Source organism: Stereum hirsutum (assembly GCF_000264905.1).
Source record: "Stereum hirsutum FP-91666 SS1 unplaced genomic scaffold STEHIscaffold_13, whole genome shotgun sequence".
NCBI classification, from domain to species: Eukaryota; Fungi; Basidiomycota; class Agaricomycetes; order Russulales; family Stereaceae; genus Stereum; species Stereum hirsutum.
The window spans coordinates 357191-384514 of NW_006763143.1; the positions used below are offsets into that span (position 1 = coordinate 357191).

General features: G+C 52.3%; 7 protein-coding genes across 7 annotated transcripts; 3 read left to right on the plus strand and 4 right to left on the minus strand.

Moving 5' to 3' along the window:
• The first annotated feature begins 418 nt into the window (after positions 1–418).
• STEHIDRAFT_123712 (uncharacterized protein) lies at positions 419–1537 on the plus strand. Its single transcript, XM_007307356.1, has 3 exons — positions 419–608; positions 686–800; positions 1005–1537. The coding sequence occupies exons 1-3, from the start codon at positions 424–426 to the stop codon at positions 1266–1268; spliced, it is 564 nt and encodes a 187-aa protein (XP_007307418.1). The 5' UTR covers positions 419–423; the 3' UTR covers positions 1269–1537.
• A 3211-nt stretch (positions 1538–4748) lies between these two features.
• On the plus strand, positions 4749–7680 carry STEHIDRAFT_63060 (cysteine proteinase; the record flags this gene model as incomplete). The annotated part of the gene is made up of 8 exons (XM_007307212.1): positions 4749–4892; positions 4950–4963; positions 5019–5117; positions 5202–5473; positions 5573–5667; positions 6835–6995; positions 7211–7408; positions 7518–7680. Coding segments are annotated over 8 exons (1146 nt in total), but the record flags the coding sequence as incomplete, so codon positions are not given.
• Positions 7681–11143: 3463 nt separating this feature from the next.
• Positions 11144–13820, plus strand: STEHIDRAFT_63527 (glycoside hydrolase; the record flags this gene model as incomplete). Its single annotated transcript, XM_007307255.1, has 16 exons — positions 11144–11272; positions 11337–11355; positions 11412–11617; positions 11701–11985; positions 12045–12103; positions 12166–12240; positions 12295–12313; positions 12373–12399; positions 12466–12578; positions 12682–12885; positions 12991–13089; positions 13155–13196; positions 13277–13466; positions 13542–13602; positions 13680–13699; positions 13770–13820. The coding sequence occupies 16 exons, from the start codon at positions 11144–11146 to the stop codon at positions 13818–13820; spliced, it is 1599 nt and encodes a 532-aa protein (XP_007307317.1).
• A 292-nt stretch (positions 13821–14112) lies between these two features.
• STEHIDRAFT_159867 (aryl-alcohol-oxidase from pleurotus Eryingii) lies at positions 14113–16774 on the minus strand (the record flags this gene model as incomplete). The annotated part of the gene is made up of 14 exons (XM_007307357.1): positions 14113–14202; positions 14301–14494; positions 14556–14655; positions 14720–14775; positions 14842–14917; positions 14974–15338; positions 15402–15446; positions 15508–15693; positions 15761–15962; positions 16041–16210; positions 16274–16299; positions 16361–16432; positions 16508–16589; positions 16657–16774. 14 exons carry the CDS (start codon positions 16772–16774, stop codon positions 14113–14115), a joined length of 1782 nt encoding a protein of 593 aa, XP_007307419.1.
• Positions 16775–19504: 2730 nt separating this feature from the next.
• Positions 19505–19918, minus strand: STEHIDRAFT_63013 (uncharacterized protein; the record flags this gene model as incomplete). Its single annotated transcript, XM_007307208.1, has 2 exons — positions 19505–19635; positions 19759–19918. 2 exons carry the CDS (start codon positions 19916–19918, stop codon positions 19505–19507), a joined length of 291 nt encoding a protein of 96 aa, XP_007307270.1.
• A 1906-nt stretch (positions 19919–21824) lies between these two features.
• Positions 21825–23823, minus strand: STEHIDRAFT_170594 (Clavaminate synthase-like protein). The gene is made up of 5 exons (XM_007307358.1): positions 23359–23823; positions 23210–23272; positions 22462–23142; positions 22172–22366; positions 21825–22096 (listed from the first exon to the last, which is right to left on the minus strand). The coding sequence occupies exons 1-5, from the start codon at positions 23503–23505 to the stop codon at positions 21917–21919; spliced, it is 1266 nt and encodes a 421-aa protein (XP_007307420.1). The 5' UTR covers positions 23506–23823; the 3' UTR covers positions 21825–21916.
• Positions 23824–24309: 486 nt separating this feature from the next.
• On the minus strand, positions 24310–26037 carry STEHIDRAFT_101392 (Clavaminate synthase-like protein; the record flags this gene model as incomplete). Its single annotated transcript, XM_007307359.1, has 5 exons — positions 25839–26037; positions 25694–25756; positions 24894–25499; positions 24621–24815; positions 24310–24489 (listed from the first exon to the last, which is right to left on the minus strand). Exons 1-5 carry the CDS (start codon positions 25983–25985, stop codon positions 24310–24312), a joined length of 1191 nt encoding a protein of 396 aa, XP_007307421.1. The 5' UTR covers positions 25986–26037.
• Positions 26038–27324: the final 1287 nt, after the last annotated feature.

Genomic DNA, 27324 nt, shown 5'->3' on the forward strand with positions numbered 1-27324 from the left:
CAGGCTGAGACTACGATTGAGGTCCGTGCATTCTGCCTCCGCTGAGCGAGACTGCCCGCGACGGCCTCGAAACGACCTCCGGTACGTTCGTGTTGCGGGCCTCGCCCTTGGCACCCGACGCTTCGCATCTGCGGGTTTCCGAAAAAGGAGCGGCGGCACGGTTGGGTCGGCCTGATTTGTGCAGAGAATGTCCCGCGCGTTGACATTGCGCGACTCGTGGCAAACACGCCCGATCCGAAAGAGTTGGGATGGCTGATCCATGTCCACGGCCTCTGGGTATATATCTGCGGAGGTGCGGTGCTCGTCACGACCACATAAATATCAGACACATCCGTATCCCTGTCCAGCCTGCTCTAATTCCCATTACCGCCCGCCGTCCTCTTTGCTAGTACTAGTTTTGCCCGCCACCTTTGTCTCGCCACTATGATCTCCAACGAAAATACCCAGATCTTTCTCGAGACTATTGACACGATGTTGAAGTACCGGACGATGCTTCCTAATCTCATCGACGCTATCTACGAAGCCCCAATGCGTCAAGCTCGTCTCACTGGCTCTGACCCTGATATACCTGAAGGAGAGATCGAGGTCCTCTATGAAGCCATCGACTAGTACGTCTCGTCTCACCAAGACCTTCCCACCTTCATTTTGATGTTCAGAATCGAAACTTACCCACGAACACTTCCAGCATCGACACCGAGCTTCAATACCTCGCTAAAGAGTCCGCTCTCAGTCTCACCACCCGCGTGCGTCTACACCACCTCCAAGAAATGCTCAAAGCTCTCGACCTGGATGTCGCTTGCGTGCGTCTCTCGCTTTCTCCTTCTCCTCATCATTCGCACGACTCTTGCCACGGCCAGCCACTTACCCACACACTCATTTCCACTCCCGCCACATCTCCTACTCCCGCATCTCTATCTCCATATCTACATCTACATCTATATCTCCATCATATCATACGTCATTCCTCGAATCCACATCTGACGTGTAATGGCTTCATCAAACAGATGATAATCACCCGTTTCTGGGACGACCAAAACCGTCAAGACATCCTCGACAGAATCGAACACCGTATAGACGCCGACCGGGAGAAATGGGGCCCCGAGCACAGAGCGCGACTGTCTGCCGTGTCTATGTCGCGCTCGTCGACGTTGACTATAATGAAGCATCCGAGTTCGTCGAAGAACAGCAGTTGCGACTCGTCGGACGCCGGATCACCCATTGATGTTGATGATGGCGCGGAGGAGGAGGAGACTACTGTTATGGCTTGATCATCTCGGCTGGTTGGACAGTATTGTCCACGTCGTTCGCCCTTTTTTCCGTCCGTTGTCTTTTCGTTCCTCATGGACACCGCTTTGGCATCGCATATAACTCTCCCTGTCCTGGTCCTTTCCCCCGGGCTTTCGTCGACGTTTCACACCGCATTCGCAGCTCGCAGCCCGCACCGGCATATAATTATTCGTTCTATTTTGTAGCTGTAATTACATACATACAGAGAGACGGACTTTCGTTCTCAACCTTTTACGATTGTGATAGCTGTAAATATTTGGCGCAGTCGTTTCTTCACATGTAATATGCTTCGCCTTTGTACAGACAGATCAATTCGATATGGTTTCTGGCTCAATTTCCATGCAGCAAGGTCGATTGCGCGGGGAGGAATGGGACCAGCGCGATGGGACTCAACCACGCCACACGGCATCGTTACGCCTCCGCCACCCTGACGTTTCTTCATTTCTTGGTGCTGTCAGTGTCCCGACGGAGGTACCGAGAATCGTAGGAGTTTATTTATCAGCACAGTCGTAGGTGCTCATCATACACGGGTATGGATGGATGCATAAGTCAAGAGCTCGAGGTGCGCTTGAAATGTGTGTGCGCGCCACCCATCCCCCGTCGTATGCAGGTCATCGTCCAGGAAGGAAGGAAGGAAGGAAGGTGTATTCAGGGTATAGGCAGCTACGCGTCCATTCTCCTCCACACCTATCCACTATCCACCCCTCATAGTCAACCGTTACAGCCTCGAGGACAGCAGAAAGGATAGAAAGTCCGAACCGAACCAAACCGACCAATCAAATAAAATATAACACCGCGTCTGCATCATCTACGTACCTCCGTACGATCCTCCTGTGTCCTTGGTCGACACATATACCGAACAGCACAGGATATAAACCTGCGTAAGTCACAAGGACCTCCTGGCTGTGGACGACTTCCGACCCCAGAATGTAGACCTCAATATTCAACACCGTACCGTATTTTGCTCAGCACTCAGCACCCATTGACAGTGCCGAAGGTGGTACTCGAGCTCGTTTGATCCCTTTGTCTACCGCCGATGGATATCGATACTTGCTTGTGAGCTTTACATGCATACGGTGTTGTACGGTGTAAGTATCCGACTTCAGAGTGTCAAAGCGTCAAAGCGTCATACATATGGTTGCTTGCAGGGTCGGGACTACTGTAAAAGGATGTGCAATAATGAATTTAGCTCCGGCCCTTGCAATATCGGAGTGACGTCGTCTTCGACACGAGTTGTTCTACTTGGGGCTGCATATAAGTACAGTTCGGTACTTACAAATACTGCACCTACTTGCCCCACTGTACAACAGGACCGGCACGAAACTCCTGGAACGTTTTACCCGGCGACTGGACAATGAATGAAGCCTTCAAGGCTCGATGCATTAGGAATGGTAAGTGGGTTCGGGATGGGCATAGATAGGAAAGTTCCGACGTCGACGACTCGATGGGGTTCGTGTCGGCATGTCGGATTGTCGAGTATTACTTGTCCCCACAGCACTAGTCATCGGCCTCCATCAGTCAGCACACGGATTGTAGCTCATCGTTATCGTGAGTCCCTAGTAAGTTCAAAGGAAGGAGGGAGATAGATGTGGATGGCGAAAGAATATGGATGGATTGTGCCTTCAAATGGACTGTGGCGAACGTAAGATGGATGACCCCTCGGGATGCTCGACCCTTTTGATCTCACGCATCCATATCCATGGTAAGGAGAGGACTATTCGACGGCATGACGCACACTTTGGGACTTCGGAAAGGTTAAATTGGGTGTACATATCCCATTCGCATGCGGTCTTTCTATGAGCAAACTCGGCGCAGGCTCAACGAAACGGCTCGACTTATCTGATCTTGTCAATGATACGCAATCCTAAGGATCTACAAATCGACCCAACCTCGAAGTTAACGTTGTCAATGCACATGCACAGTCCCACACCACAGTGATATTAGTCAGAGTCAGAGGCAGAGTCCCACGAAAGCAAAGTCTCAAGATGCCGATGGTGGCTGATCACAGCGATGTGAAAAGCAGATACGGGTGTGAGATGATAGATCTGGACAGGTGCGCACCCTCGATTCAAAGCGTACACGATGTGTCCTCGCCTGTCCTCGCTCACAGCGTGAGTCGCACCACAGATTATCTCCGCCGACACGAGCGGACAGTGGGCGTGGGTGCCACACCCACTACTTTGCAGTCTGAGCTAGAGCGCCACCCGTCGGTGCGTTAACCTGCCGAGGAACATACGTGTTTTGCGTGCCTTCGCTAGTGCGTTCAGTCAGGTTCAGTCATCTGTATCATCGGCTGCTGCCAGTAGGTACACCCTAAGGGACCTGACCTGACCTGACCTGACCTGACCTGATCTCATTGTGCCCAATGGCAATAAGTCCTATATGACTCAAGGGGCACTGAGCGCGATGACGAACACTAGCGTTAAGTGGTCTATCCTCCGATAGTACAGGGCGGGCTGATCCTTCGCAGCAAAGCTCCGGAAATGGGAAGTCATTTGTAACAGACTCATGTGGGAACACGTACTTGTCTCGTATACGGAAGGTCTGTCCCAGAGGAGAAGAAACGTTCGATGGAGGAGGTTCAAAGAGAAGTGAGGATCGTTGGAGTCCACTCGGATGCCCGCATCCGAAGATTGTGAATTATAGGATGGGCGATTTATACTCACCAGTACGCAAGTAATACCCACGTTACGGCTTCCGAAGTGGGCAGTAGCAACCTTGGCCGAACGAGAAGATGAGAAGCGTAGGATATATCTGTTCTGTTCGTGGAATATGTGTGTGTGGTGGGACTCGGGACGATAAAAACAAACTAGAAACACGCGTTCTGTCGGTATCAACGCAAAGTTGCTTCTTTTCTCCCGGAGATTCAGAGGAAGGAAGAAGGCGAGTTAACGGCGGATCAGCAGACTGGTCGCATCCTGTTCGAGCTCTGCGGACGCGTATGTACTCATGTTTCGAGGATTTGCTGGTGAGGAAAGAAGAGAAGGAGTGGAGGAGGTCTGCTGCCCATGCCATCGGGTCCAAGTTGGTGAGAAGCAAGGCTGCCGAGAAGCCAGGCACACTGGCACAGGCACTCCCGCCACTCGGCCCCGCGTTGATCTTACTCAATAGTGCCCAGTAACCTCGTTCAACCCAAGCCGGCGTCATTTTTGTGACGCAAAAATCATAGAAATATTTAGCAAGCAGGTAGAACGAGTGTAAGAACAGCTGGGAAGGGTGACGACATTCAGAGTGGAGACAAGAGAACAAAAGAGGGAATACGATGAGCGAAAAGGGACGAGGTAAGGATCGGAAGGAGCACCGAGCGGCTGGGGCTGCGCCGCGTAGGCGGCGCGCGGGGGAAAAGGTTTGGATAATTGGCGGTTATTGCATCTTGTTCCTCAACGTCGACCACGTCGGCTACGTACCCTGCCCATCGTCTCACACGACAGACTCGACGGCCCTGAGCTGGAGAGCGAACCATGGCGATATCCAAGGCCGCTCGCTGGATATCCTTCGCTGTCCCAGCCCAGCAACAGCCATCTCCGACCGTTGCGTCCCCGAAAGCAACTCAACAATTCCCTGTCTCCTCCCTCGCAGACGGCAAGCAGTTCGGACTGGAGAACGTGCGTTGTCCTTCATATATACTATGCCTTTACTGATGATTTACATCTGTGGAATAGTTTGGGAATACATGGTGCGTTCTGCTACGCGCGTTCCGGTTGCTGCAGCTCACTAATCAATATCTTCAGCTATGCCAACTCCGTCCTGCAAGCCCTCTATTTCTGCGCTCCCTTTCGGGACCTCATCATCCAATCTACGGACTCTTCATCACCCACAAACCTCTCCTCGTCGTCCCAGCCAGCGCTCTCACCTTCGCCCGTCGCTTCCGAACGTCTCAACGGAAATGGTTCTGCCACAGGAGCCGCACCCAGACCCACCTCCCTCGGCTTCTCCATCCCCCCATCACCACCTACTTTATTCTCCGCACTCCGGTCATTATTCGTTTTCATCTCCAAGAACCCGATGGACAGGGGCACCGTCTCTCCCCGCGCATTCATCGACAAGCTCAAGGAGGTCAATGAGCTGTTCCGGAGTACTATGCATCAGGACGCGCACGAGTTCCTCAACTATCTGCTGAATAAGATCGTAGAGGAGGTCGGAGTTGATGAGCATCACAAGGACAAGGATGGTGAGGGTGAAGACCGTGAGTCCATGTCATCTTAGCCATCTAGTTGCAAAAGCCGATCATCTTCTCCAGTTTCCGCATCCATAGCCACACTCTCCTCCGGTCCTGCTATGACAGTTCGCACAGGCTCATCTCAAGACGATACTACCCTCGTTCATCGGCTATTCGAAGGAGTGCTGACGTCGGAGACTCGTTGCCTTACTTGTGAAACGGTGAGTCCTCGACTTCTTGCACTGTGTGGCCCGTTGTTGTGATATGCGTCCGACCTCGGGCAAGTTCCGTTTTATCGTGACCCTTTCATCGTGCCAGTCAATATGACGGGGCGGGTCATGCATGTCCCTGGCTTGCAGGGATTTGTTAGGGTCTTCGTCTGCGGAACCCCAGCTTGATTGATGATTATGTGGCCGCCTGCACCCTCGGCGCCATTAGCGGCCGCCTCCCGTCCTCTACGTCCGCAGTCTGTGTTTCGCTCAGAATCCGTCCGCCTCAGATCTCCTTCACTTTTCGTCAATGGGCCGATGGCATCCGTCGTTGCCTAAGACACTTTGCCTTTGCGGTGTGGCTACCCCGGCCCGTCCATCAGCGCTGAAGGCCTTCACGGGTCCATTCTCCTATGCGCCACACACTTCTCATTCTACGTTCATGACCACGATCATATCCCCCGTGTCGTGCGATGCGCGACCCGAAACGCAAACAGAGTGACTCAGACAGAATGTTGTGCGGGGTTGAACACACAAGGTAGGAGGCTGTTCGACGAGCGGTTGTCCCGGGATGATGTCCGCTTGTCTCTTCGTTTGTCTTCTTGTCTGTGTCATGTGGCCCGACGCGTCCCCGGTTGATGAGACGAAGCTTAATGCACTGCGGTGGATCTGTTCTGCACCATTGGGTTGAACCGGGGGATGAACGTGTGTTCGGACGTGGAGGGTTCATCCATCCACGTACGCACGCTGAGGACGGACTTCACACTCTCGTGATGAATCTCATCCACTGTCTGTGGGCGGATTATGTACGGGGACGACATAGAGAAAGCCTAAGGCCCTCATCTCGTCCAATCGTAAAGGTCTATGTTCTAAACAGGGCGATATGGTTGTGTGAGCGTGGAGTGACTCTGATGTGGTGGTGGTGCCGTTGTGGGACCCTGGGATGCATCACACGCAACTGGAATCCGCATTCGGGCCCTGTCCCATTCTCTGATGTCGTTTACGCCTCACGGTCTCAATCAGAATCTCAATCTTCAGAGCGTTATACTGACCCCGAACCCGTTTTATGTTTTCTTGGAAATTCCTTGGCACTGCTATCTATGTTCCTTTTTGGTCGGCTTTTTCGGTGTTGGAATTGGCTGGTGGTGCTGATAATGGGGATAATGGGCGATGGTGTAGGTTTCCTCGCGCGACGAATCCTTCCTCGACCTCTCGATCGATATCGAACAGAACTCGAGCGTGACGGCATGCTTGAGGCAGTTTAGCGCGAGCGAGATGTTGTGTCAGAAGAACAAGTTCTTTTGCGATAGTTGTTGTGGGCTTCAGGAGGCGGAGAAACGGTACGTTTGTGTTCATGGTCTCAATAATTTCACTTTCGCCGTTTTTATTATCATTCACACCTCGCCCTACCCTCGTCTTCATCTATCTCTCTCGTCCCCCAACGTCTGTTTCATCAATCTTCGATGCGTGTCTCAACTGACTGACAATTGATTGGTGCATTTTGGATGGCGGTGGGTGGCGGTGGCGACGAATACCATTTTCTGGGTATTTGTAGGATGAAGATCAAGAAACTCCCGAACGTCCTTGCATTGCACCTCAAGCGGTTTAAATACCAAGACGACGTACAGAAGTACATCAAGCTCGCGTATCGTGTGGCTTTCCCCCTTGAACTTCGACTGTTCAACACCGTTGACGACGCTCAAGACCCAGATCGGCTGTACGAGCTGTTCGCTATCGTTGTGCATATCGGAAAGTCAGTCTTTCCCTCCCTTTTTCTACCTTCCCATATTTCCATTGCACCGCCCTTTCGTCCCCCAATTTCCGGTTCGTTAGGACGATATTGATGGAATTTATTCATATAGCGGTCCGCATCACGGCCACTACATCACCATAGTCAAAGGTCCTACCTCTTGGCTCGTCTTCGACGACGACAAAATAGGGCCCATCAAAGAATCCGACATCCCCAAATACTTCGGTGACTCTCCTTCCGGCTCAGCCTACGTCCTCTACTACCAAGCCGTCGACCTCGACCCCGCCTCACTAGGCATCAAACCCGACTCTCCGCTCCCCACGTCCAGCACCATCCCCGTCTCCGTCACCGACAATGCAAATGTATTCCCTGTGACTGTTCCGTCGGCTTTGACGTCGGATTCGCTAGCACAGGCACAGGCGTTGGATGAGACTGGGCCGGCTGTTCCGCCTGGGTTGGGAGATGAGAGTAGGAGTGTGGCGGAGAGTGAGACGACGTGGAGTAGTGCGACTGCGCCGTCTACGCCTGCGTTCCCAGCCGCTGTATCTCCCAAGATCTCCGTTCCTGCGCTCAGTGTCAACACCTCTTCGGGCTCTCATACGGCCGAATCACACCAACACCAGCATTCGCATTCACATCCACACCCTCAACAACTTCCACATCCGCTGAACTCGCCTGCTTTGTCGTCGAACGGGAAGTCGCATTCGGGTCTGTTGCATGGATTGAGAGCGACGTCGAGTACGGTGGGGAGGAGTTCGGTGGATAAGAGTCCGACTCAGGGAAGAAAGTCGTTGGGTAGTAGAACCGAGGGCGCTTCCTCGTCGTCGAAGAGACCGTCGACGGCGCCGAGCGCTCCGGACACGACTACCATGAACAAGGGTGATCTGCCCCCGGTTCCGAAGCTGGAGGTCAATGGGAAGGTCAAGGAGAAGGGGAAGGAGCCGGATAAGAAGCCTAGTTTGTGGTTCAAGCGGAGGAGCATCAAGGCGGAGACGAAGGAGAAGGATCGGCCACATCATCAGCAGAGGGATCTCGAGTCGCATAGTACGGCGTCACCGACTTCGTCGCAGGGGACGTCGAGGTCCGATCCCTTCGGCTCGTTGTTGGATAAGGATAAGGGGAGGAGCAAGGATAGACTGAAGTCGGGCACGGTGGGACGGAGACCTTCGACGGCGAATGCGGCACCTGTACGACGAGTCGCATCGACCTCGGTGTCTTCACCTCCTCCACATCCGCCCATATCAATACCTGCTCACGCTACGGTCTCCAGAGCCATGGGTTCGGTCGGGATCTCGAATTCGCCGCCATTGGAGGCTACCATCAGCGCCATGTCGAGTTCGTTGGGGTCAACTGGTAGTTCAAAGTCTCAGCCACATCTACCTTCTACTTCCACCACTGCCGCGTCTAACCATCGACCAGTACCGCCCCTCCCTGCCGGTCTTCTCCCAATACCCATTCCCACCTCATCATCATTACCTTCGCCAACAACAACACATCTCCGTCCAGAGCATAAGAAGAAGTCTGCACCCTCACTGAGCACTGCCATTCGCCGTAGAGAACATAACGACCAGGATGGGTCACCGTTACCTTCACCAGCATCTTCCTCTGCCCCGCGAACCCCGCGTACGCCTACCACGCCGACACGACCTTCTACAGCCGGCGCACCCGTCCGATCGTCAGGATCTGCAAGACCATCCGTTCCGTTGCCTATCTCACCTATCATGTCTGAGCCAGGAAACCTTACTGCTCTTCGGAGCGCACAGAAGGGCGAGGATGCCGAACGTGGACGAACGGCAGCGAAATCGGATGCTCAGGATGGGAATGGGAAAGAGAGGGACGAGAGTCGGAGTCATAGCCGATGGCGAAGACCGAGGAGCGCGCAGGGGATGAACGTGACGGTGCATGGACATACCTTGGGTCTACCGTTCATGAGACGGTCGAACGCCTCGTTGGAGAAGCAGAACTTGGAGCAGCAGCAGGGGAGTGGGAGTCGATCGAGACCGGCTTCGCCTGCGCCTGCGCCGGGCCTGGCGTCCGTACCGGCTTCACCACCGATGAGACCTTCAACGACGCCGCCGAACATGAGTCAATCACACTCAGAGTCGACGAATGACCCGAATTCGACGAGTGTGCCGAGTCATCATGGGCATGGGCATGGGTCTGGATATGGATATGAGACGGAGAGTAGTAGGCCTGGGACGGGCGCCTCCACCAAGGAGAGTAGTGCAGTCCATTTTGGATCGGGGCTCGCGAGTCCTCGTGCGGATAGGCCAGGCGGGGAGGGTGCGCACCACGCTCATAGCGGTTCGCAGACGTTCAAACGAGCGGCGAGAAAGCTGAGCTTCTCGACGTCGTTTATGGGGTTGGGAAAGAAGGATAAGGAGAGGGGGGAGAAGGGGGAGAAGGAGAAGAAGGATAGGAGTAGGCCGCCAAGTTCGTATGCTTCACCGCCAGTGTCGGCTACGTCTCGGTAGAGAAGGTGTTGAGTCTAAGTTGGTGGCTGTTGACGATCAGAGGCGGTGGATCGCTGCACTTGGATGATCGAGGGGATGCTGGTAGTCGGCTGGGGGAGAAGGTATCGTGTTCTTGGGGTGACCGCCATATACACAGTGTATGGTACCGTCAGGATACCCCTATACCCCTCTATCTTCGCCTCTGTTGGTGCTCCTAATGCATATCGGCCCTGACACCGCCTCGATACGGTCGTGCTTGTGGGCATCCGAAACGTTCAAGTGTAGCTGATGTCTTTCACCCATCCCTCTTCGACTTCCCATTTTGCGCGGTCCTGAACTCGACGAAGCCGGGTTGGGGCTCGGTGCGCTCACTTATGGCGAGCAACAGACGATTTGTGCTCGATGTCGATGCTTTTGGTGAGGGTGGCGGATGAGGGGAGAAGACAGAGCGGTGATATCTTTCTATTTTATCTATGTTATACGCAATACTTGTAGTCACTTACGACTAACAGCTCGTGTTTTGTGGTAGACGAACATCCATTTTCTTATTACATTAGCCTTGTAGCCCACCCATCCATCATTTACCCCTTTGTTTGCTTTGTATTTGTTGCAATTCTGAATTCATAGTCACTCGTTTGTTGTTTTGCTTGCATTCTTCGATAGACAATTCTCTTGACACGGTATATCGCATACAAACCTTGCAATGCCTAGATGGCTCAGATGTAAGTCGAGCTCATGAGATGAGTCTACGGTGGGCCACACTGAGGATTTCAAATAAAACTACAACGCGATCGAGCGCGTCGCATATTGGACTACGCCACGTCGCCTCGCCACCTTCAAGCTTGGCTTCTGCCAGCAACAGCCCTTGAGGATACCACACCCCCAGACTATTCTGACTCTATTGTGAACGGTCGGAAACTCAAGCTTGTTTCCTTGACTTATTACTGGCATAAATCATGTCAGGACAGGAAGCCCCAGAGCTTCGGCAGCGAAAGGCAACAGGGGGCACCAACCCAGCGCCTGCCTCGAGTGGACATATCGTGCAACCTGGAGACGTGCGTTTCTCCTCTACTCGTTTAGGAATTGATCTATTTGAAGAGTTCTTTCAATGCGACTGATATTATATGTGTCGAATTTAGATCCACAAAAGTACCTCCGCGACCGTGACGCGACTAGTATACATTGGTGTTGTTGGATTGGTGACGTTCTTGATATTCCAGGTACGGCCAAAGGCTTCAATAATCTTTGAGGTTGTGGAGATTCTAATAATGGTATCCGTACGGAAATGAAGTACCGTTCCTTCTTTGGACTGGATACCCCGGCGCTGCGAGAGCTGCCTGGCGCGAGCAAGGGCACTTATGTTGGTTTCGAGGCGGATGTGGAGAAGCGGGATGCAGTAGTGGAAGCATTCCGAGTACGTCCTATCACGCTCCTTTGACCTTGTTCCTCTGCTGACAATGTCACGACCACTTGAACAGCATGCATGGCTAGCCTATGGTGAGCCATTTCGATACTCTCATCGAAATTGCTGTGTTTGAGGCTAATATGTCCAGAGAGGGACGCAATGGGTGACGATGAATATCATCCCATAAGCCACATGGGGTCCAACCTCACAGCCGCTGGAGGGATCGGATACACGGTCGTCGACTCGATTGATACTATGCTGCTAATGGGCCTCACGGAGGAGTATGAGCGAGCAAGGGACTGGGTGGCTACGAATATGACGTTCGACCGGGATGCGAACTTCAATACCTTTGAGGTTCGTCCCATTCTTCTAGGAACACTACGGGAACATCTCCGGATCTATGAGATATGTAGTACTGATCGCTCGGCTCCTGACAGACGACTATCCGTGTCCTTGGCGGCCTCCTCGCGGCACATCATCTCTCCAACGAGGAACCCATCTTCCTCGAAAAAGCAAAAGAGCTTGCAGACCGCATCCTTCCGGTCTTTGAAACCGAGTCCGGGCTCCCACTCTCCATGGTCAATCTCGGTAAACGAGAGGGCGTGCCAGACAGGGATAATAACGGACTGGTTAGCACGGCGGAGGCCGCGACCCTGCAGTTGGAGTTTAGGTATTTGAGCTTCTTGACGGACGAGGACGTGTATTGGAAGAAGGCTGAGAGGGTTCGTTTGTTCTCGTCTCGGGGATGATGACGATGCTGAACTGGTGAATTGTGTGATAGGTCATGGCCGTAATCAAAGCGGCGAGGATGGCGCCTGGGCTAGCGAGCATCTTCATGAAGTGAGTTCATCTCCTGGAACACATATTTCTGCAACTTGAAATTAATCGGTCGCGTGCTGCAGCCCAAAAGATGGAAAGTTTGTCACTTCCGCGATTAGACTGGGGTCTCGTGGCGACTCATTCTACGAATACTTGCTGTAAGAACCCCTTTACTTCACTAGAATTCGTCGAACTAACCGACATCCATACAGCAAGCAATACGTCCAGACTGTACTTATTTTATATTCTATAAGCCGCCTTCGGTCGCTCACAGTCTCTCTCACCTCTAGGACTTGACTGAGGACGTTTACAAGGATGTACGTTATCCAATCATTCAGCAACACCGGCTTTTCATACTCACTGATAGATATTAATGACACCAGATGTATGATTACACGATGGATGCCATTCATTCCCACCTTGTCCAAAAGAGCATGGAGTCTGGCCTGACCTACACCTCCGAACTCGTCCCCGAGCGCGACCAAAACAACCAAATGTAGGTCCTCGTTACACTACATTCACGGTCCACGATTCGTTACCCCTCGTTTGGAGCATCTCGGTCTGGTCGCACTTACAAACCTTCGGCACGGTTCACGTAGGTCATGGCGCCTTATGCCCAAACAAGACTTCCTCGTCTGTTTCTTCGGCGGCTCGCTCATGCTCGGCGCCACACGTACAGGCTCCCTCGTTCATCCGGTATCTAGACCACCTTTACCTGAAGAGCTGAGCGAAACGGGACAGAGAGACTGGAGGACGGGCGCGGAGTTGATCAAGACATGTATGGCCACTCATGATACCAAGACGTACGTTTGCTCTCCTTTCTGTTACGCTCATTACCTTAGATGGATACGTGTTGTGAGCTCTTGAACTGACGTGACGACTTGCGTTGGTGGTCTCGATAACTATAGGGGCCTAGCACCTGAGATTGCACATTTCAGAATTCCGACCGACGGTTTGGAAAGGACCATGCCTTATGCGCCGAAGGACTGGTATATTAAGGGTGCACGGTACGTTCTTACCTCTTGTTGACTCGACCTGCATGGAAATAAACTCATATCGATGATTCATTCAGACCAGGTGCTCCTGCACCATATGACGCTCGATACATCCTCCGGTACGTTTCCTTCCTTTTCTTACTCTCGCATCCAGATTCTGGACTTGAGGCAACGGGGAACTGATATGGGATCGCCACAGCCCCGAAACCGTAGAATCTCTCTTCATCGCCTTCCGTCTCACGGGCGACCAACGCTACCGTGACTACGGCTGGAACATCTTCAGCGCTATACAAACACATTGTAGGATTGAGAGTGGAGGGTTCGCAAGTATCATCAATGTCGATGACGTGCCGGCTGAGCATGAGGATAAGATGGAGACGTTCTTGATGGTGCGTTTGGTTTCCCGTTTGCTTCCACTTACACTACTTTGAACTGGCCGGGCTGACGATGGGTGTTGTCCATAGAGCGAGACGTTGAAGTACTTGTTCTTGTTGTTCTCGGATGGGGATGTCGTTCCATTGGACAGTGAGTCGGGTTCCTGCTCCTCCCCTCTCACACGTTTGCGCCATTATTTTTACTGACGCTGCTTCACCTTCCCTCAGAATACGTGTTCAACACCGAGGTATGTGGTCTTCTTGCTCTTCCACTGTCAGGCCAGCGCTTGACTGTGGACGTTGTGCATTTATCTGTAGGCTCATCCGCTACCGATCTTCACGCCTACGATCCGGACGGGGTTCTCATGATCGGTTTATCGAGTTCTTGTATAAGTCTGTTTATGCCCGATAGGGCTGTAGGTGATCGTAAGACCACGAGAATGCGGGTGCTACATATTTATGCAGGACGGTCTTGTCCACCAGTCAAGCACTGTCTTGATATATCCCAACAGCTCCGATGGCGTGCGGAATCATTCCTGCTATATATCCAGAACAATCTGAGAGAGCAGATACGCTTTACTTCAGTACCAGATTTGTTCCATTTTGTGAGAAACTGGATATTACGATCTCAAACATAGGTAAGTATAGTATCTGTCCGACTTCAAGAACTCGCAGCGGCTTTGATGAGCGCCGCCGCCCTCTCGGCGATAATGTAGACCGAAGCTTGGGTGTGTGCTGCCGGCACGAACGGCTGCATCCATATAGAGAACGACAGAGCAAATGCAAGAAAGTCAGCATTGTTCACCAAATCACGTCCAGACACTATAAGCAATGAAGCACAAGACCTACAAGAATACCTGCATCGATGATTCTCAGGCCCTTCACACCCTTGACCGTCAAATCGGGGTTGACGACGCCACTGGAGGTATCATTCCATGCGGACATCGCAGTGGTGCCGGTGGGGTGGAAGACCGTTCCGGCGTTGTCGCGCGCGAATTGGGCGAGTTCGTCGTCTGTCGTAGCATTTGCAGGGATGACCGTGTCTTTTACCGGTGGATGGTACGAGTGAGTATTGGGGCGAAAAATGGGAGCGTAGAGACTGACCGACGATGTAGTTGCTGAAAGCTGGAGAGCCGACGAAACGCCGGGCAGCCTTGATAGCTTCGACTATAGTGTGGATGTCGAAGTCGGAATTCAGGAGCCCCTGGTATCGATAAACCGAAGTAAGGCATGCAAATTATTTAGTGTCCGTAGTCAACGGCACTCACAGGGTCAATAAGCGGAAAGTCGAAGGGATTTGTAGAGTTTATAGTCACGGTGCCACCTGTGTGTGCAAGGGTCATTGATCAAAAATGTTTAGCCAAGAGGGAAACAGAAAGGTGTGACGCACGAGACGTCGGAGAGACCACATTGGTCGCGATACTCAGGAAGTTTCCCGTTGCTGGAGGAGTGCCCAGAAAGCCATCCTATCGAGAAATATCCTGCTCAGCAACTTATTCTCCACAGTACGAAAACAACGTACTATGAAAATGAACTCATAATGTGCACTCAACTTCCCCGCACTCGGATCCTGCACGGTCTCAAAGATAGGATCATCCTCGGGCAATCTCAACCACCCAATTTCTGCCGAGCTCGCCGCAGCGAACAAACCTGTCCTGTTGTTTCGCCACTGGGCTAAATCTTCGTTGAAGAGGGTTTGGTTGCGGTTGACGTCGTCGTATGTGAGATTCGAGTTGACTTGCCAGGTGTTGGGGAGGAAGACGTGGTCCTGTAGGTTGGAACCGACGAAGGGAAGGTCAACGACGGCGGAGATGTTGAGTGAGGAGAGGTTGGCTGTGGGGCCCAGGCCTGAGAGGAGGAGAATTTGTGGCGTGTTGATGGCGCCGGCTGGATAGAAGTAGTGAACATGAGGCAACCTCCGACTCAAAATCGGAGCAAAACATGACGAACCAGACAGGATGACTTCCTTTGTTGCATTGACAGCGTAGACACTGCCTAGAAAGTATCCAATCATATCAACGGTATGTTTACATCTCGAGGCATACAACTGACTCACTAGTCGAGTTCAGCGCGAACTGAACACCGCGGATGACAGGAACTCCGCTTTCCTCACCGATCTTAAAAACCTTCGTAACCTGTGTATTGATGAGCACGTCAAGATTGTCCCAGTTCGAGGCCGGTTCGAGGTAAGTGTTGGCTGCATCCTGTCTCGAGCCGTTCCGAATGGCGTATTGACCCCAACCTGCCATGCATAACAGATGTTGATTAGTTCGCTGGCCCATATACGGGGAAGAAATAGAAGCGCTCACTAATTCCAATGGTGTCTCCGGAGTTCATGTCCTCGTTGAAGGGAAACTCGCTAAGCTCAGAGGTAGTGTTGAAAATTCTGCCATCGAGATTCGGCAGCAACCCTTGGACGCTGATGCCAACTAGACCATTCGTTCCGTGAATAGAAGGTATGACCTCTCCAGCGGTATTATGTCCATCAGCGGGAGGGACAAGCTGCTCGATCTACAATGACAAGAAAATAAGCTATAGATCTGCTCATCGGGCATGGAAGCCTGCATTTCACAGACACAAGAAGCTCACTCCGTGAATGAAAGGTTGAAGAGCGTCCCACGACCAACCATCATCGCCAGTGACCCGCGCGTAACGGTCAAAGTCGTCCTTCGATCCTCTAGTCCAGGCCTGATCGTTGACACAGGAAGAACCCCCAAGGAGTTTCCCACGAGGATAGTCGATGCTACGACCGTTCAGCCCTACCGACATTGGCAGACATATACGTCAATGTCATGACCATGGACATGTATCGAGTGACAGACCTGGTTGCGGAGTGGTCACGTAATTCCTTGACAGAGGGGGACGCAAGGTTGAGGGACGTATATAAACTAGGAAAGAGAATGACATACCAATCCCAAGGCTGATTTGGAGTCAGAGTTTCGCTCAAGAAAGGAATGGCGACGTCTTCAATGTCATCCGGGCTACCATCACAAAGAATACAGCATCTATATCAACCAAATGTTCACAAAAAATCAAGCACAAAATACGAAACCTACAGCCCTCCAGCTTCTATGATTAATACGTTTGTGGTAGAGCTCTCCGCGAGTCGGCGAGCCACGACGCTCCCACCAGGACCAGCTTGATCGGGCAAACAAATCAGAATTGGAACGAAATTCAAGGGGGACCTGAGATGCGCAAAACGTACCACCAACGATGACATAGTCGTACTCTCGACTGGGTAACTGAGATGGATCAGTGTAAATCGCAGCGTAGGCACCACGTAGTGCAAACACTGCACTCAAGAGAGAAAGGGAAGCATACATCGTGCCAAGACGCCGAAAACAGTCGTCCCTCTACCCGAGTCGACTGCTTTTATATCTAGTCATACAATTGACCCTTGAGGAGCGGCCGACCAGGATTGTCTGCAACATGAGATGGATAGCGAATGTCCTGTACTCACCGGAAGGGTGAAAATCCAGGGACTCTGGACCTGACGACGACGAAAGAGTGCACTAAAGCCGAAGTCAATATAGTCCAGTACAATGAAGTAAGGAAGTGATAGTCAAACCGCACCTCAAAAACTCCTAATGGCGTATCGAGGATCCTCGTAAACGCGCTGCGGGTGGTCTCAAACGTGCAAGAACACGAGATGCGGTGAGCGGGTTGGCCAGAAGAAGTATAGCATCGGTACTCGCGGGTGACGCTTACTCGGTGCGACACCGAGTTACATAGCGCGTGCATGAAGTGGAGGAGTGCTCAGACCTTCAGTACGAACTGTACGAGACGAGTGACCTCCTATACATCATCTTGGGTCTAAGTAGATCATTCGTCAAAGCAGAGTGCTGCACCAGCTCTACTACGTTCCACATATCCCTCAAGTCAACGACCGGGGTTGTGTCAGAGAGAAACTCGGGGATAACTTTTGGCTGTGTAAGCTTGACCGGCCTGCATCGGCAAGCGTATGAAGAATGGAAGGATGGGGAGAGACGAAACACTGGATGTCTATCCATAGGACATGTAGGTTAAAACAGTCCCGAACACACAGCTGAACTTCGACAGCTCTGCGGCAGAGGAAAATGAGCCCTGCAGCTGGGTCTGTGCATGTAGTGAATGACTACCCGTAGAGGGTTTGTGCAGATCCTGGAGGCCTAGATACACAGAAAGGAAGCCCAATTCGATTCTTTATTGGATAGGGTACCCTGCGTTTGTGTTTATGTGCATCAAGAAACGCTCCTAGGCTGCTACGGATAGCCATCCAGTCCCGTAGGGCGCCGCGTAGCGCTTGCCCTGGCAGAGATGATTGAGCAGCTCCGTGGGGAGTGCAAAATGGCAAACCTGTGAGGATCATCCAAGCGTCAAAGATTGCAGTGATGAGAAGCATCCCTAGTTTACGGCGTGCTGCTATATACAAGCATGAGAGGGTGGATGGAGGGACGAAAGACGAAGACAAAACGAAACACCGGTGACAGGGATATCGGCAGCCTGATATTTCGTGGGAACATTCTGTCTCGAAACGCCACACATATTCCTGTGGCCCGCCACACATTCGAGCCCCAGACCTCATCGTCTGGGGAAGGTTTACTACGAGCCTTCGTAGCTATGGCCTCACCTATACCATAGACTCTTACAGCGCTTGCATTCGCGAGAATAGTGTTATACTACTCACTTGAAGTCGATGAACCGCAAGCGAAACCTCCACGATTGCGAGCCGAAACTGGAGATAGGGCCAACCGGAATAGATAAATAGACGTAGCCATCGTATCCAAACGAGAGCTCTACACAACGTGCGTATAAGTGCATAATCGAAATAGTCCGACCCAAGTAGGTGAGAAATCTAGAGATTCGGACGTCGACCCGGGGCCCAGTACAGACTACAACTAGTACCGCGAAAGGTGGAGCAAACGCATAAATAAACCAGATGATGCTCGACGGTGTAGAACGAATCGGATAGCAGCAGTCCCTGTACGTAGACTGATGAACTGGCACCTAAGGCCAACGACACCGACTCGGAGGTACGTCACCCTGAAGCTTCAAGGCTCGAGCAGGACAACGAATGGGGATAAATATGTGGGGAGGATAGGGGCTGCCGCCTATGCGATGCGGATAGGGGCTTCTATAGGATGATGATGGCGATGGCGAAAGACAAGACGACGCGTGACGAAATCGTCACGAACGTCGAACAGTTCAGAAGCTCTGCATGTACATGGTACTAGCGAGGCAACTACATGGATACGAACGGATGAAAAGAGGGAGGGAGGGACGGAGGGGGTGAGGGAAGGTGCGTGACAAAATGAAAGTGGCGGTGGTGGGTAAGAACATATGCATAGAAACATAAGAAGGAGAAAAAACGAAGACTAAATGTTATATACTTTTATTCGTTCCAATCCCGAAAACAGGGCGTATGGAGAAGGGGTCGCGAGTCACCCTCGCCCTCGATCAGCAGCCGTAAGCCACGAAGGAGATGTCCTTGATCACAAGGTAACAACAGTCGAAGCGAACGAAAAGCTGCGAAGGCGAGGCGAAAGAATGACCGTATAAACGGTGATCATCAATAGAGATCACAGTCAGAGGGGGAAGTACTACTCGAATATAACTGTAGACAGAGAAGCGAAAGAACGGGGGCGAGACCAGAGGGGATGATATGATACGAGGGAGAGAAACCAAAAGTATGCAACGTGTATGTACGTAGTGAATCCTGATAGAGACCGAGACAGATAGCGAAAATAACTGAAAAGAGGAGAGATATGGACTAAGGGACGAGATGGAGGTACGCTAAAAGAGGAGAAAGATGGAGAGAATGAGATAATAGATAGGGAGAAGAGACGGAGAGGGGGAAATCAAGACATGTACGACTACTATAGGACACTGTAAACTGTAAAGAATATGCAACCGAAACCAAACCCAAAACGAGCCAAAGCGATCGACAATAATGCAATAGAAACTTAGACCAAGACCATATATCACCAACAACACCACGTAGGTCTCAACGCGGGACACGTCTAGTGAAGAACGAATAAGGGAGTCATTGGCCCCAACATGGAAGCTGTCGAGCCTCATCCCGACTCCACGCCCTCTGACGCCGTACGCCCGGCATCGGGGTCCCCCGTGTGCACCTTCTGATGTTGGAGCAGATTATCATGTCTACTGAACCACTTATCGCACCCTGGAAAGTCGCACTGATACGCTATAATAAAAAAGGCAAAAACACGAAAACCAACCGGTTAGCCCCTATCCTCTGACTTCTTGATGCGAAAAAGAAAGCAATAGTGGAGGGATCGAAGAGGAAAGAAATAAAGGGGAAACGTACGTTTCTCGTTGGTGTGTATACTCCTCACGTGCCTCTTCAAATGCTCTCTCCTCGCAAAACACTTCGAACACCCTTTCACCGTACAAACGTATATCCTCCCATTCGCCCCTCCTGGCGGTGGCGTCGCTGCAGGTGTCGCAGGTGCCTTACCAGTGGTCATGGCGGCAGCTGCTGGAGGAACAAGTATAGGCACTTTCCTACCTCGACTGCGTTTTGTCAGGTTTGGAACAGGTAGTGGTGGCGGGACCCGTGTGCGGCGGTTGCCTGTCGTGAGAAGACTTGGATTGATGGGATCTGTCGGGTTCGATCCGGTGGAAGAGGAATTGGACGGTGGTTGAGTATCGGCTGCAGCGGATGTCGAGACTGAGGCGGACGTGGAAGGTACAGCGCCGTCGAAGTCATATGACGAATGGTCCGACGCAGACGAAGGAGGTGTCGACGGCGTGCTCTCTGCCAGTCTCGAGCTTCCCACCCCACCTCTATACATATTCTCACCCGCATGCGTGCTCGCATAAGCTTTCTCCACGTTCCTCTTGCTCCTCGAGATACTCTTCGGCAGTGATGCACTCCTCCCGGGTAGCGAACTCGACCTCAGGTTCCTCGTGCTCAATCTCACGCTCGCCGCTGACGAAGGCCTGCTACTCGGAGGAGTACCGGCATGCACAGAGTTATTCGAGGTCGACGCGCCCGAAGGCGTCGTACTGTTCGCCCTCAAGTTAGCTAGATCAGCTAAGTTGGCGAGTTTCGAGAGGTTGAAGTTTGAGGCGGATTCGGGTGAAGGGGAGGTCGGCTGGGAATAGGAGTAAGGATGAAGACCAAGGGAACGGTTGAGTCGGCGGAGCTCGAGAGGGTGGAGGTGGAGGGTTGATTGGGGTTGGAAGTGGGTGTTGTGAGAGGAGGCTGCGGTAAAATTTGACGATGCGGGGCTACCGTAGCGGTAAGCAAAGTCTGTCGGGATGGGCGAGCTGTTGTACGTGCGAGGGGCAGTGGTCTGTGTTGAAAGGTATGCTGAGTTGAGATTAATTAATGGATTATGGAGAGTTGGGCGTACGTTGCGAAGGGGATCCTGAGCTGCTGCTACTGAAGCCAGGTGGTCGAGGGCGCTCAAACCCGAGTACTCAACTTCCATGTCCATGAAGGTGGGCGTTGCGCTTTGATGACGCTTCGGGTGGTTGTAGGTCGGTGGGTGTTCGAGAGAGGTAGGTTGCCCCTGGAGGTCAACGGAAAAGGCGGAAAAGGGGTATAAAGAAGCTGCCAGCTGGGACGGGCTATGCCAGGTCGGACCCTGAGGCGAAAAAAGTACAAAGGACGAACTAGAAAAAGACACGTCGCACCGTATCCAGCAAGTCCATTGTCAGCAACCCACAAGCTCGAGGAGAGAAAAGGAGAGAAAATGGCGAATAAAAGGAGACTTACGGAGGTGGTGGTGGAAGACGGGGAAGGAGCGGGAGACAGGGGGCGAAAAAACTGGCCCAAGCTGGAGCAGAGCTGGAGCCCCTGTGTCTCCTTCCCCTTTGGGCGACCTCGGAAGATCGCTCCTGGCCCCGTGCCGGCAACTCGATTCCCCTTTTTGGCAGACCCTCTCGCGTGCCACATCATCCGTTCGTCCTCAGCTTGAGCTTGCTCGGTCTCTTCCAAAAACAAATACTCTCGACGACGTCCTCGTTATTTTATGGGTAACTCGACTGAGCTGGCATTAGCTGGCATCCCGGGTAAGCTCCGAGGTCCAGGCAGTGCAGTAGCCAACTGTGACTTGGTGTGAGTACAATAGTACTGGCAGCAGGTAGCGGACATCAGGAAGTTCGCAGTCTGGCGCCGATATGGTATCCAATGACCCTCAATTGCTCTACATGGAATAATGCAATCGTCGCGCGACGGGGTCTGTAGCTTGTGCGTATAAGGCGGTGGCGTTGAACGAAATAGGGGCAAATGTCCATATGTGGCGTCGTGCTAGCTGAACATTCTTCATGCTTCCATAAAAACATCACCTTCAAACTCAACAAAATTTGTTAAGTAAGGTCGCCACAGCGAACACAAACATATCTGAATTCTTCCATGCGACTTCATGAATCTTCCGATCTTTCCCGAACCTTCTCAAACCCACGTCCTCGGGGCCACACCAGCCTAAAACAGCGCTACGTACCCAAAACCTCAACGCTCAAGCCCACCTCCTCACATCATCCGCACTCGGTCCCTCCGGGTCCTCCGAAGCCGCCAAATTGCACTGATGAAAAACCCTCAATTCATCAGGTCTAAGAGACCCAGTCACGGAATGCATGACCCCCCGGTTATGGAAGAGAACAAGATCTTTCGGGCGCCAGTCGTGTGGGTAGATAAGCTGAGAGTCGAGCGGGATGTCAGCAGGGGTAACGAAAAGAGGACGTGGGAGATGTGAAGGAGAATGAGGACGTACGTTAGGCGCAATGGCGGGTCTCTGCATTTTATACAACAAGTCGCGGACGGCTTTGAGGTCTTTGATATGTGCCCCGTCGGGGTATAGAGCGCCGTCTCTCGGTGCATCAGCAGGGAGGGGGTCGATGATAAGTTCAAGAGCGGCACATGGATGGACCTGCATCGCCAGTTCACCAGTAATCGGGTTCTTCCACAACTAAATCACAGAGCACAAAACATGAACCATAAGCTTCGTCCCCACAAGTCTCGTAAAACAAGGCACCCAAAAAAAACTCAAGAGCGAGAACTCACAAAGGGCAATACCTTAACCCTCTCTTCCTTCCACTCCGGCAACTCCTCCAACGGGACCTCCCTCCCCTCACACACAATCCCCAACCCCGTCTCATGCGCCCTAGCCGTGCTCATCCACACATACGGATACGGCGCATACCTCACTCTCCCTCTCACAGCCACACTCCTCCACTCCCTCTCCAATCCCTCGAACATGTTCTTTCCGCTGATGAAGACGGTGCTGGCGGTGGAAACGTCGAGCGTATCGGGCGTCCCGTCGTCGTAGCGGCATGTTTGAAGGATTGTGCCCGGAGACTCGCAGCCGGGGACGACGACGCCGTAGAGGGTCGTTACTTTGGGTGGGGAGAGGTCGTAGAGCGCGGCGTCGATGTGCCATCGCATGAATCGAGTCGCTCGCTTCCTCTTGTCTCCACTTTCATCGTCTCCACCATCTCCACCCCACAGCTCATCCTCCGCAATCCTCGTCCTATGAAACGTCGTATGCGTCGGATGACTGATCCTCACCTCCTCACCTCCATCGGAAAGCCCATAAGTATGCTCAGGCGGGATGTGTCCGTTGCCGATGAGCTGGACTTGGGGGACATGCGGGATGTGTTTGACTCCGGGGTGGAGGATTATGGAGCGTGCGGCGGAGGCGGAGTCGTGGTCGTGGCCGTAGGAGACTTGGGTCGGGTCGAAGGCCTAGATATGAAAGGCAGGTTAGAAGAGGTTGGCTTTGATGGTGGTCGCTGATACCAATTCAACTCACCTGCGTCAAAACTAACTGCTTCTCCGGCGGAAACTCACAATCTCTAAACAGCAGCAAATCATACTACCACGAACTATAGCTCAGTATCGCTCTCCCTTCCCTCCCCCTAAAGCCTGAAATCGAGATGGATGTAAGAAAAGAAAACACACCTTATACAACCCCTCCTCGATCTCCCGAAACTCATCCTCCGTCCAATCTTTCCCTGGATCGAACCCTCTCACTTCTCTTCCAAATTCAGAAAGTTTCGATGCATCGGCGCTAGGAGGCAATGGGATCGGAAGGAATTCGATCGACATGTTTATTGGAATAATGATCTTGAAGGTCTCGACGCCGATATGGTTGGTGTAGCAAGCTCCCTAGTCTGAGTGAATACTGTATTGGCGCCTGTTATTCTTAGAGGGCGTTTAATCGTTCAAAGAGCCCTAGCACCGACGTGGAGAGCTTAACCAAGCGGGATCGAAGACGATAGAGCCTGTATTGATAGGAAGACGACAAGGCGCTCTTTATATGTAGATCCCAGTATCAAGGTTCAAGGTCATTGTTCCGAATTAATGAGGTGCCACCGCATGAATGCTTCTAGGCGGTCATTGTTCCCAAATAGTGACCCTTCTAGTGAGCGTAGTGAGCGTTGTTGATTACGTGTAAGGCAAGCAGTGAGTATACGGGAATGTTTGGGCGTGAGATGAAATCATTGACATGGAAGGAGGGAACGAGGAGGCTTGCTTCGCCACACTGAGTTGAGCTAATGAGTGTAAAGTTCTCACGGTTTCGAAAGACGTGTGGCACAGGACTGCAGGACTGAGCGGAAATGTTATTCTCACCGTTCGTTTCCAAGATCTTGAGAAAACTAAATGGTACACGGCGTAGTCCCAAAAGCACTCGGTAAATCACTTACATACAAGCAAAGGACGTCGCGCTTGTACGAGTACATACATCATGAATTCTCGGCCCATCCCCCCCTCCGATCACACTCCACGCAGCAAGCACAAAGGCACCACAGGACCCAGCCGAACAGCACACCAGCAAAACTTCAAAAGATGCACCATCCCAGCCTAGCCCTCTCCTTCCGAATCTCAACGTTCAACCGTCGATGCTCAAGCTCAAGCCCACCTCATAACGTCCTCGTTATTCGGACCCACCGGGTCATCGGACGCCGCGAGATTGCACTGATGGAAAGCCCTGACCTGGTCCGGCTCGAATGCGCCTACGACGGAGTGCAGCACGCCGCGGTTATGGAACAGGACGAGGTCTTTCTCGTGCCAGTCGTGGGGGTAGACGAGCTGTGGAGGTTGAATATTTGTCAGTTGGAAGTCCACATGTGTTTGACGGGTTAGGGGTGTGTGGTGGGTAGGCAGGGATGTGTGTCGTTCGCAAGGCGGTGATTGAAGAGGAGTGGAGTGGTAAGACGTACGGGAGGTGAGATGGCTGGTCTCTGCATCTTGTAGAGCAGTTCGCGCACGGTACCTAGATCTTTGATGTGTGCGCCATCGGGGTAGAGAGCGCCTTCGCGGGATGCACCAGCGGGGAGAGGGTCAATGATGAGTTCTTGGGCGCCACATGGGTGGACTTGGAAGGAAAGCTGTTGGGTAACGGGGTTCTTCCACAGCTACAATCCACCCATAAATCGATTTCATCAGTGGATCCCGTCGTCGCAAAGTTTCTCGAGTCGCAGCAGGAAACTCACGATAGGGAACGTCTTCACTCTCTCCTCCTCCCAAGGCGGCAACTCCTCCGGCTTCAGCTCCAGCCCCTCATTCGCGATGCCCAACCCCGTCTCCAACGCCCTCGCCGGCGCCATCCACACATACGGATGAGGCGCATACCTGACCTTTCCTCTAACCGCCAAACTCTTCAACTCCTTCGGCAAAATCTCAAACATCGTCTTCCCACTAACGAACGCCGTCGTCCCCAGCGGAACCTCCAGCTCGTCTCCCGTCCCATCATCATACCTACAAACCTGCTTCTCACCCCTCGGGACGGTGATACCATACAGGGACGTCACCTTAGGGGGCGAGAGGTCATAGAGGGCGGCGTCGATGTGCCAGCGGTAGAAGCGCGTGAAGTGGGCTTGCTCGGAGGGCGGGATGACCGTCTTGTGGAAGGTGGTGTGGGAGGGGTGTTTCAATTTGGCGGAGGCGAGGCCTTCGTGGTCGTAGACTGTGCCGTTGCCGATGAGTTGGACTTGGGGGACGCGCGGGATGGTTTTGAGGTCGGGGTGGAGGATGGATTTCTTGGTGCTTCCGGTCTTGTTGTTACCGTGGCCGTAGTTCTCGGAGGTCGGGTCAAAGGCCTAGAGAGAAGGATTAATGGTGGTTAGAGTCCGGTAGAGCGAATGGTATAGAGGCCGTGAGGTGAAGTACGACAATTTAGTGAACTTGGAGCTCTGTCCGAGCGCAGACACTACTACGGAATTAACGGCGTTGGCGTGTGTCCTCTCCTTGCGGCCTCGTAACGTAAGATATTTAAAGAGAAGGCAGAACGCACCTTCGTGATAGCATACTGCTGCTCCGGCGACAACTCACAGTTGCGGAACAAAAGCGCATCGTGCTATTCCAACATCACCACACCAACACCTCTCTCATCAGCGAGCACATTCAACGTAGATATATTATTATAAAGAAGTGCATACCTTGTACAGGGCCTCCTCAATAAGCTTGAACGTCTCGGGCGTCAAATTCGCCGCATCAAGACCCCTGACCTCCCTCCCAAAGTCCGCAAACTTGGATGCATCAGCACTGGCCGGAAGTGGCAAAGGAACGAATTCAACGGAAGCCATAGATGCGTATGAGCGTCGTTTCAAGGTCGAACGCAAGTGAAGAAGGAGTGGTGAGGGTAGAGAGGAGGTCGGGCGAGGTCGAGTGGAGATACGATATGTCTGCGCAAGAGATAACCGGTGCATGTTTTCCGCGAGGTGTCGACTTTAAATGTTCTGGCTACGGAAGCTTCGAGTAGTATGGATGTGTCGTATGGACAGCTGTCGAACGCGTGCGGACGTCCGCAAGTTGGACTCGGCGGTCGAGACGTGGGGGAGAGCTCTGGGTCAAGACCGGATCTACGTGTATCATCGCTGTGGCGCTCGCACAGCTCCACAGTGGCGTCGAGTAACAAGGCTCATCCTGCTGCGACTTGAAAAAAGAACTGGTTTGAGTGAAAATATGAGTTACAACCGTCGAGCAATAAAAGCATGAGAGGATGTGGCCCAGGTTTTCGTCGTTGGTTGCACTTTAGAAGATGGTGCCACATCGTTAGAATAGTCGGCCCACGGCCTCGAGGCCGCGGCGACGCTTTTCTGCGGGGAACTGTCCTTGACTGTCTTTGCACACGAACGTCATTCCTACAGACAAGTGCTTTCTCTGACCGCTCATCTATTCACCATTGGCAGGAGGCAGGAACGTTTAATGTTTAACGCTCATCAGACTAAGGTTAAGTACATCACGAACTTGGGCGGCACTACCTCAGGCCTCACTCTCGACCGTACTAGGAATGAATCATGTCGTAGACTGCGAGCCCAATATCTTGTCTTGACTGTGATTTTCTCAACAAATACTAGCATTCATACCATGGACTCTCCATTAGGCCCTCGATTCGAAACTGCCTTTGCAATTCAATACAAGTTTTGCCACCACACCCAAACCTTTGCTGTAATTTTATACGAAGAACTGAATCGACAAGTATAGGCCCAGCCAACTTAGAGGTCACTACTCCGTCTCGCACGGGCCTTTGTGCGTATGTGTAGGTACGTTTCGTTCCATGTGTGGTGCTAGCGACTAATTCCCTTCGTGTTTCAATCCTTATATGTACTACTTGTCTCAGACGAGCTTTTTATACGATCCATTCAAGGGCAACCTCATGACTCCGAATCGCTTGCATGATACAGTCAAACGATATCCCCGTCGGTCGTCGTCTCTCAGGCGGTGGGGTATCCACGCTCTATTCATTTAGTAAGAGTCCTCGTAGCGACTGGACTATGAAATCTGCTGACTCAGACCGTCGTAGAATGATGATTTTAGACCTTTATCATTATGCATACAATTTGCGCAGGAGGCTGTAGGTGATCGTTCCGCGTGCTATGAACGGGAGATGGAGTGGAAGTGGACCGCAGCGTGCTGCGACTA

What these genes read in the sequence shown, in the direction of transcription:
- STEHIDRAFT_170594 (XM_007307358.1), bottom strand. Translation starts at nt 23,505, where the DNA reads ATGTCGATCGAATTCCTTCCGATCCCATTGCCTCCTAGCGCCGATGCA. An exon ending in TCGAGGAGGGGTTGTATAAG is followed by an intron (nt 23,273 to 23,358) that starts GTGTGTTTTCTT and finishes AGTTCGTGGTAG; the next exon opens with TATGATTTGCTGCTGTTTAG. An exon ending in GACCCGCCATTGCGCCTAAC is followed by an intron (nt 22,097 to 22,171) that starts GTACGTCCTCAT and finishes CTCGACTCTCAG; the next exon opens with CTTATCTACCCACACGACTG.
- STEHIDRAFT_123712 (XM_007307356.1), top strand. Translation starts at nt 424, where the DNA reads ATGATCTCCAACGAAAATACCCAGATCTTTCTCGAGACTATTGACACG. An exon ending in CTCTATGAAGCCATCGACTA is followed by an intron (nt 609 to 685) that starts GTACGTCTCGTC and finishes GAACACTTCCAG; the next exon opens with CATCGACACCGAGCTTCAAT. An exon ending in TCGACCTGGATGTCGCTTGC is followed by an intron (nt 801 to 1,004) that starts GTGCGTCTCTCG and finishes TTCATCAAACAG; the next exon opens with ATGATAATCACCCGTTTCTG.